This window comes from Prunus persica, chromosome G1 (genome assembly GCF_000346465.2).
Source record: "Prunus persica cultivar Lovell chromosome G1, Prunus_persica_NCBIv2, whole genome shotgun sequence".
Classification (NCBI taxonomy): Eukaryota; Viridiplantae; Streptophyta; class Magnoliopsida; order Rosales; family Rosaceae; genus Prunus; species Prunus persica.
The window spans coordinates 3,712,314-3,722,273 of NC_034009.1; the positions used below are offsets into that span (position 1 = coordinate 3,712,314).

The following is a 9,960-nucleotide window of genomic DNA, read 5'->3' on the forward strand; positions in this document are numbered from 1 at the left end:
ATATAGAGTAGCTAAGTCGGCAGCTTGCTTTGGAAAAGTCGGTTGCTCATGCAAATAACTTTTCCAAAGTCATTTTCAGCCACAATTGTTCTCCTTATTCTAGATTTCTATAGTCATAGTATATGGATATTTCTAGTGATTTTAACTTGTTTATTTTCTGTTGACCCAAAAACAAAACAAAAACTTATCCACTTTCTCTCAAATTTTCTAAATTTTTCTATATTATTCAAGACCTTTCTATATTATTCTAGTACAAGTGTGCATTATTTGGTTAACACAGTCATTGGCATGATAGCCACACAAAAACAATCTTTTCGTTTTGGGTAAAACCCACACAAAAGATGTTGCCAACCCTATAAAACTCTGCATTTATGAGAGTGCAAATACATACACAAAATACACAAAACAAATATTTAGAGTAGAGATGGGTTCCAAGGAAGCAGTAGCCAACAGCAAGCCTCATGTTGTTTGCATTCCTGTTCCAGTTCAAAGCCATGTAAAGGGGATGCTTAAGTTTGCAAAACTCCTCCACCACAGAGGTTTCCATATCACCTTTGTCAACACCGAGTACATTCACAAGCGCTTCCTCAAGTCTCTTGGACCCAACTCCCTCGAAGGCTTGCCTAATTTTCGATTTGAAACCATACCAGACGGCATTCCAAGCTCAGAAGACACCACTCAATACATTCGTTTGCTTGGTGAGTCAGTCAGGAATAATTTACCGGCTCCATTTCGTGACCTCCTCATGAAACTCAATGGCACGGCCAATATTCCTCCGGTGTCTCACATCGTTTCGGATGGTTGGATGAGCTTCACCATCACAGCAGCGGAAGAAATTGGAATCCCTGTGGTACTCTTCTTCACTTTGTCTGCAAGCGGCGTCATGGGATTTAAACAGTATCCGACTTTGCTGGAAAAGGGACTAGCTCCACTCAAAGGTAAAACAAAAGAGATATTATTGAAGCAATTAACTGTTTCATTTTCTTAGTCTAATCCCCTGTTTCTAAACAAATGAAAGTTTTCTTGGGTTTTTAATTTGAAAGATTCACTATTATACCCAATATAAGAGTTCAAATTATAAAAAAAAACCTTATATGAAAGAATGCTGCTAAATGAACCCAAAATTAACTGAGTACACCCTACTACCAAACTACTTATTGAATTACTAATTTACCATAATATAAAATGACCAAAAAGGATATATTGAATTGTGAAACAAATAAAATTTTAATAAGTACACCTTACTCACTATATTCAACCCTTATCAGACGTAGAAAAATCTTCGTATTGCTTGGTGCTCACGAATAACGTAGCGAGTACTAGTTTAGGATTGGTATTACGAAATTAAAGATGTTAATGAAACTCAAAATCTGAAAAAGGGCACAAATTCATGTAAAAAGAGAAACCTAGTTTAGGATTGGTATTAGAGTGTTGTACTAGGGCTATTTCTGGTAGTTAAATAGGATGTACTTAGTTAATTTTATATTTTGATTAAAATATTAGGGTTAACTTAGATTATAGGGTGTACTCAGTTAATTTTAGGGTTCATTTAGCAGCACTCTATATGAAATGGACTTTAGAAACACACTCAAAGTCCATTTACAACATAACAAAAAGGCTTATAACTTCTTTTAAATTACAAAATTGTCATTGATTTCTTAAAACAAACCTAACCCCAAAATCTCATTAAAAAAAAGCCCAAAACATTCAGTAGGGCATCAAAGTAATTTAATAATCAAAATTAAATTCAATAAGGCCAGCTATCATTTTTTGAATTTTTTTTTGGATTTGTTTATAGATATTAAATGATGTAGGATTTATTTATAATTTTAGTGCTAAGAATGGGTATATGACTAAATATCTCTTTTAATTTATACTATCTGGTATGTAACATCCCGACTCCAAATTTAACCCTTTATTTAAGTTATTTAAATTATTTAAGGAAAATTACAAATTTACCCTTGAGATAGGGGTATTTTGGTCATTTTCTTATCCGGAGAGAGTTTGGGGCAGTGACTAGTATTTTTGGATAGGTCGTACTGAGATGAGTTCATAAACACGTACTGGACACGAATCGGAGTTGTAACGAGAGAGATATGGTCAAAAGAAACCCAGAGGCACAATCGTAATTATTTTGAAATGAGATTTTTATAAAAAAAATCAGATTTCTCTCTCTCTCTCTCTCTCTCTCACTCCTCTTTCGCACGCGACGGCAGCTGGCCACGTTTTGGCCGGCCGTGCTCTCCTCCGGCCACCGATGACGATGGGACCAGTACCAAAATGACCGGGCCATCATCCTCTTCCAACCCCAGCCGGCTTCCGCCTCCAGCCGCCGTGGTTTCGCCGGAAAATGGAGAAGAAGCGGCGGGTGTCGTCCGAACTTCTCCGCCGTCGATCTCCCTCCTCTGGCCACCGATTCCGACGAGTGAGGTATGGTTTCTCACCTACTTTTCATGCTCTAGCTGCCTGTTGGGTAAGATTGGATCAATTCTTAGCGTAGCCAATTCGATTTACAAATTGAAATTCGGCCGGTTTTGGGATCTCGATTCCGACCACCTCCGATCAGTTTTTGGGGTAGGAGTTTGGAGCCGTGGTTTTGAGATTCTCCGGCGACACGTTATCACTTTGGGCACCCAGCGCTGCCGGCGAGTGGGCGAGGGTAGTGGAGTTGCACTGTGTCTCGATGAGATCCTTAGGTTGTCACGAGTGCGTAGGATTTCACAGATATCTCAATTCGGACGTCGTTTGACTATCGAACGGACGATCGCATATTGCGCGTTATCCGGGTTCGATAGATTGGGACCGTTAAATGGTCTCGAATATAATATATGTTAATCTAAGTATTTCTAGGATCGTGTAGGAATTCGCAGATTGTGAATCGGAGCCCCGGATGTTCTGAATAAATAACTTAAAGTTTATGTTTTATAATAACCGTCAGATCTTGCGATCGTGAGCGATCCGACCGTCCGATATGGACCAAACTTGCAGGACGAGTGTCCTATACCTTATAGAACCCATAGGAACTTTCGGATCGGAATTTGGAGGTCGTTGGCCCCGTAGGCCCGTTTGACCAGGGTTAGAGTAGTTTGACCCTTAGTTGACCGTGAGTCTCCCGGAGAAATCTCACCTTCCCAGGGGGATTATCGGGTGCTAGACTATTGTTGAGGTTTACACAATATTAGAATTATATATATTTATATACGTTTGTAAAGGTAAAAAAAGAGTCTAGAATGTCAGTTTGAAATGCTATACGCACTACCTTAGGTACCTCTCCGGATTTTGGTTACATTACAAGTACCACCCTGTGACAGTTAGGTCCTACTTGGCATAGGTTATCCAGCGTGCGGACAGGCCCCATACGTGGCATTGGTTGTATCGGCGTATGGGGAGATTACGTGATAATATGTTGAGGTCGCACGTGGCGTAGGTTATCCGGCATGTCGACAGACCCCATACTTGGTGTTGGTTGTACTGGCGTATGAGGAGATATGTGATATGATGTGCATGTCTCACGTGGCGTAGGTTATCCGGCGTTGAGACAGACCCCATACATGACGTTGGTTGTACCGGCGTATGGGGAGATATTATGATATGATGTTGAGGTTGCGCGTGGCGTAGGTTATCCGGCGTGTCGACAGACCCCATACGTGGCGTTGGTTGTACCAGCGTATGGGGAGATATGTGATATGATGTGCAGATCTCGCGTGGCGTAGGTTATCCAGCGTTGAGACAGACCCCATACGTGGCGTTGGTTGTACCGGTGTATGGGGAGATATTATGATATGATGTTGAGGTCGCGCGTGGCGTAGGTTATCCGGCGTGTCGACAGACCCCATACATGGCGTTGGTTGTACCGGCGTATGGGGAGATATGTGATATGATGTGTAGGTCTCGCGTGGCGTAGGTTATCCGGCGTTGAGACAAACCCCATACGTGGCGTTGGTTGTATCGGCGTATGGGGAGATATTATGATATAATGTTGAGGTCGCGCGTGGCGTAGGTTATCCTGCTTGTCGACAGACCCCATACGTGGCGTTGGTTGTACCGGCGTATGGGGAGATATGTGATATGATGTGCAGGTCTTGCGTGGCGTAGGTTATCCAGAGTTGAGACAGATCTCATACGTGGCGTTGGTTGTACCGGCGTATGGGGAGATATTATGATATGATGTTGAGGTCGCGTGTGGCGTAGGTTATCCGGCGTGTCGACAGACCCCATAAGTGGCGTTGGTTGTACCGGCGTATGGGGAGATATATGATATGATGTGCAGGTCTCGCGTGGCGTAGGTTATCTGGCATTGAGACAGGCCCCATACGTGGCGTTTGTTGTACCGGCGATGGGGAGATATTGTGATAGTATGGTATGGTCGCACGTGGCGTAGGTTATCCTGCGTTGAGACAGGCCTCATACGTGGCGTTGGTTGTACCGGCGTATGGGGAGATATTGTGATAGTATGGTATGGTCGTACGTGGCGTAGGTTATCCGGCATGTTGACAAGCCCCATATGTGGCGTTGGTAGTACCGGCGTATGGGGAGATTATGTGATATACAGATAAATGAAATAAGGTATTGCATATGTATGGACTTAGGTTTTATGGAAGAACTACGTGTGGCTTGATCCCTCAGTGAGGGTACATAGACAGCCTAAGGTTATTAGGTGCAGCCGCGGACATAGATGTAATTGTGTTAGGAGGTTAAAACCTCGTATGTTGAAATTGAAAAAGTTAGATGATGTATGTTGAAATTTAGTAGTCATAATTTATATTCTGAATTTATCGTTTGCCTTGCTTAAGGCATGAATTGATTTGCTAGCATGCTTGGTAGTTGAGAATTATAGGAAGGCCGAAGGCTGTTTATGTGAATTGCATGAAATTATATTGTGCATGCTGCCAGTTGTGAATATTAAATTGTGTTTTATGCAGGTTGTAATTTTGGGAAATGTCCAATTTATAGGGGAGACTCTGCCAAAATTTCAGTAAAAAGTCTCGGTTTCTTAGTAAGTGGGCCCGACATCGGGTTGATGTCGGGAAGTTCACAGGATCTACCTCGGTTTTTGGAAAAATTGGGGCGGGACCTTTCATGGTACTTGAAATTTTCACTTGTGTCCTAATTCAGTACATGAACTATAATAATATGTAGGGTATCAAACCAAACTTTATTAAAACTACAAGTATAAGTAGGGGTGGGCACTCAAACCGGCGAACCGGAAATCCAAACCAAACCGCACCGAACCAAACCGGAAAAAAACCGAGTTGACCAAAAAGTCAAAAACCGGTCAAAAACCGAACCGGACCGGTTTGGACCGGTTCCGGATCCGGTTCCATGTCTTCAAAAACCGAACCGGGCCGAACCGAACCGGTGAAACTAAAAAAATATATAATTTCAATATATATATTTATATTTAATGCTATATTTTTAATTTCACTAAAAAAAACATAATATTTATCCAAGTTCAATGTCAAAATATCTCTATTTTCTCACTTTAATATTTATTTTTTATATGAAATTGAATAATTTGTTAATTTTCAAGTAAAAAAATAATATTTCAGTTGAGAATTGTATTAAAAAGTAATTTAAAAAAATAATTTTTATAATCCGGTTCAAAACCGAACCGAACCGGAACCGGACCGAAACCGGTTCAAACCGAACCGGACAGTTTTTGAAATTTTTTTTATTAAAACCGAACCGAACCAAACCGGATGAATAGTATTGGATCGGTTCTAATTTGAGGCAAAAACCGGTCCAAACCGAACCGTGCCCACCCCTAAGTATAAGTACCAAATCAAACTTTATTTCAACAACTTACAAATTGTATTGGAATCTTTGTGTTTTTTCTCATTATTGTTGAGGACATGTGAGGAACATATAAAAGCTTACTTTTCTTGACTTGGGTATTTGCAGATGAAACCTGGTTAACAAATGGCTTTCTTGACAATGTCATAGATTGGGTTCCAGCTATGAAAGGTATCAGGTTAAGGGATCTCCCAAACAACTTTATTACCACAGACCCCGCCGAAGCATCTTGGATCTTCTGCTTGGAAGCAATCCAAAGATTTGGTAAAGGTTCAGCAATTGTTCTTCATAGTTTTGATGCATTGGAGAAAGAAGTGTTGGATGCTCTCTCGTCCATGTTTCCACTTGTTTATGCAATTGGCCCTCTCCAGTTACTTCTTAACCAGATACCGGAGCACCCTTTGAAGGCTATGGGATATAGTCTGTGGAAAGAAGAAACTGAGTGGCTCAAATGGCTAAATTCTAAAGAACCAAACTCCGTTGTTTATGTCAATTTTGGTAGTTTAGCGGTCTTAACACCAGAACAACTTGTGGAGTTTGGTTGGGGACTGGCAAACAGCAAGCTTCCCTTCTTTTGGGTAATTAGGCCTGATCTGGTTGTTGGTAAATCGGCGATTTTTCCACCCGAGTTTGAGGCTGAAACAAAGGAAAGAGGCCTTATAGCAAGTTGGTGCCCACAAGAGCAAGTCCTTGAGCACTCATCAGTTGGAGGATTTTTAACACATTGTGGTTGGAATTCAACCATTGAGAGTCTATGTGCAGGTGTGCCTATGTTGTGTTGGCCATGCTCTAGTGACCAGCCAACAAACTGTTACTATACTTGTAATGAATGGGGTATTGGCATGGAGATTTGTAATGATGTTAAGAGAGAACATGTGGAGAAGCTTGTTAAAGAGTTAATGGGGGGAGAGAAAGGTAAGCAAATGAAAAACAAGGTCATGGAATGGAAGAAACTGGCAGAAGAAGCCGCTAGTCCACATGGTTCTTCATCTGCAAATTTAGACAACTTTGTGAATCAAGTGCTATTAAGGAAAAGCTAGATGTTACATGTGTATGGAATGTCTTTAATTATCTTGTCAATGATATATCTTCTTGTTCTTCAAAACTTTTAATAAAATTTTCTGGAAATTAAATTACGAGAAAACGTGTCCAAGGTAATTTTGTATTTATGATTTGTGGGGTACAATCTATATGTGTATCATGTATAAAGAAATTCCTGTGATTTGATGTCCAATTAATATTGAATAGGAAATGAAGTTTGGTCACAGGTGCTTGTTTAAATTGAGACCACAAGAAGTGTTTATATATATAACTTCGATTGTGGGAGGATATCAGTTGTGTATGATGCTGGATGAGGACTGAAGGACTGAAGAAGTGGGTTAGGCAACTGGCAGACACATTCAAACCAAAGACAGGACATTAACATCATGATAAATAATTATATGTATTGAGTTCCGTTTTGATTGAGGGATCCCTCAAGTAATGTTATTCATGTCCCGTGTTATAAAATGAGGCTGGATTCATTAAATTGGACTACAATTCCACATATTAGAGGAAATAAGTCCCAAGGGTGATACTAGCCTATGGGATTGGACTAGACATAGTTCCAATCATTTGGACATCTACAAAGTTTGACTGTTTTCGTTTGGACACTAGTTTGATACACAAATTTGGTGTCACCTTGGATCCATGACCTCCAAAGTTACAGCAAGAAAAGCTCCGTCTGCGTAGCAAAGACACCTCTGTCTCAGACTGCTTGTTGCATAAACCCTCTCCTATTTGTCTTCTAATTTAAAACCTCTCCTATTTGTCTTCTAATTTAAACAGCCATACAAAAATATATCATATATAACAATGTAATATAAAACTGCACCAATCATTTTAATAATTTTCATTTCCAATTGCATATGCCTGACTCCTTTGTAGGACTCATTGTCATGACACAGCCACACAAAAACAAAACAAAAAATTGTTGCCAACCCTATAAAAACAGTGCATTTCTGAGAGTGCAAAACACAGAGAAAAATATACACACAACAAATATTGAGAGATGGGTTCTAAGGAAGTAGCTAACAGGCCTCATGTTGTTTGCATTCCTTTTCCAGTTCAAAGCCATATAAAGGGAATGCTTAAGTTTGCAAAACTCCTCCACCATAGAGGTGCTCATATAACCTTTGTCAACACAGAGTTCAATCACAAGAGGTTCCATAAGTCTCTAGGGTCCAATTCCCTCGACGGCTTGCCTGGTTTTCGATTCGAAAATATACCAGATAGCCTTCACAGCTCAGATGAAGATACCACTCAAGACCTTCTTTTGCTTGCTGACTCAGTCAGAAAAAAATTTCTAGCTCCATTTCATGGCCTCCTCAAGAAACTCAATCACACGGCCAACATTCCTCCAGTGTCTCACATCGTTTCGGATGGTTGGATGGCCTTCACCATCACAGCAGCTGAAGAAATCGGAATTCCTGTGGTGCTCTTCTTCACTATTTCTGCAAGCAGCTTCATGGGATTTACACAGTTTCCCACTTTGGTGGAAAAAGGACTTGCCCCTCTCAAAGGTAAACAAATGAAGATTTTCTTGGCTTTTTTACTTTTGTTTTTTGGCACTTGAATTTTAATGTGTCCTAACTTAGTACATGAACTATAATAATAGATACCAAACCAAACTTATCAAAACTACAAGTACCAAATCAAACTGTATTACAAGTACAACTTCCAAATTTGATTGGAAATTTTGTGTTTTTTTTTCTTCTTCTCATTATTGTTGAGGACATGTGACAGAGAAAGTCATTGAACCAATAGTGAATAAAAGCTTTCTTTTCTTCACTTGGGTATTTGCAGATGAAAGCTTCTTAACAAATGGTTTTCTGGACAAGATCATAGATTGGATTCCAGCAATGAAAGATATCAGGTTAAGGGATCTCCCAAACAACTTTATGACAACAGATCCCAATGCCATATCTTGGATCTTCTCCATTGAAGCAATCAAAAAATTCGATAAAGGTTCAGCAATTGTTCTTCATACTTTTAATGCATTGGAGCAAGAAGTTTTGGATGCTCTCTCATCCATGTTTCCACTTGTTTATGCAATTGGCCCTCTCCAACTACTTCTTAACCAGATACCGGAGTACCCTTTGAAGGACATGGGATATAGTCTATGGAAGGAAGAAAACGAGTGCATCAAATGGCTAAATTCTAAAGAACCAAATTCGGTTGTTTACGTGAACTTTGGAAGTTTAGCAGTCGTAACACCCAAACAGCTTATGGAGTTTGGTTGGGGACTGGCAAACGCCAAGCTTCCCTTCTTTTGGGTAATTAGACCTGATCTGGTTGCAGATAAATCAACCATTTTCCCATCTGAGTTTGTGGCTGAAACTAAGGAAAGAGGCCTAATAGCAAGTTGGTGTCCACAAGAGCAAGTGCTTGATCACCCATCAGTTGGAGGATTTTTAACACATAGCGGTTGGAATTCAACCATTGAGAGCCTATGTGCAGGAGTGCCTATGCTCTCCTTGCCCGTCTTTGCGGACCAGCAAACAAATTGTTATTGTGTTTGTAATGTGTGGGGAATTGGCATGGAGATTAGTAATGATGTCAAGAGAGACCAGGTGGAAAAGCTTGTTAGAGAGTTAATGAAAGGAGAGAAAGGTAAGCAAATGAAAAACAAGGTCATGGAGTGGAAGAAACTGGCAGAAGAAGCCGCTAGTCCACATGGTTCTTCATCCTCAAACTTGGAAAACTTTGTAAATCAAGTACTATATTAAAGAAACGCTAGGTGCTAAATGTGTATGAGAATGTCTTTAATTGTCTTGTCGATGATATATCTTGTTGTTCTTCATGGCAGAAAATGTTAATGAGCTTGAGGTTGTTAATAATGAAGTAGTTCCACCTAGAACTTTATTAGAGACTTATTTGCATCCTAGTCGTGCACCCAATCCTTCATGTATCATGTTCCCATCTAACATGCCAACATATGAGTTTAAACATGGAATGATTCAATTGTTACTTATTTTTCAAGGCATGGAAAATGAAAATCCTTAGAGAATTTGAAGAAGCTATAAGCCCCTTTCACAATGGTCAACCTATCGCAATTAATTTCATAAGGTTATTATGATTTTTTATTTTTTTTTTCATTTTCTTTGAAAGAAAAAGCACAAAGTTGAC

At 39.9% G+C, this 9,960-nt stretch overlaps 1 protein-coding gene and 1 pseudogene across 1 annotated transcript; both read left to right on the forward strand.

Annotated features, from left to right (window-relative positions):
• Positions 260–7,027, forward strand: LOC18788157 (7-deoxyloganetin glucosyltransferase). The gene is made up of 2 exons (XM_007227015.2): positions 260–938; positions 5,902–7,027. The coding sequence occupies exons 1-2, from the start codon at positions 425–427 to the stop codon at positions 6,831–6,833; spliced, it is 1,446 nt and encodes a 481-aa protein (XP_007227077.2). The 5' UTR covers positions 260–424; the 3' UTR covers positions 6,834–7,027.
• LOC109946671 lies at positions 7,525–9,578 on the forward strand (annotated as a pseudogene).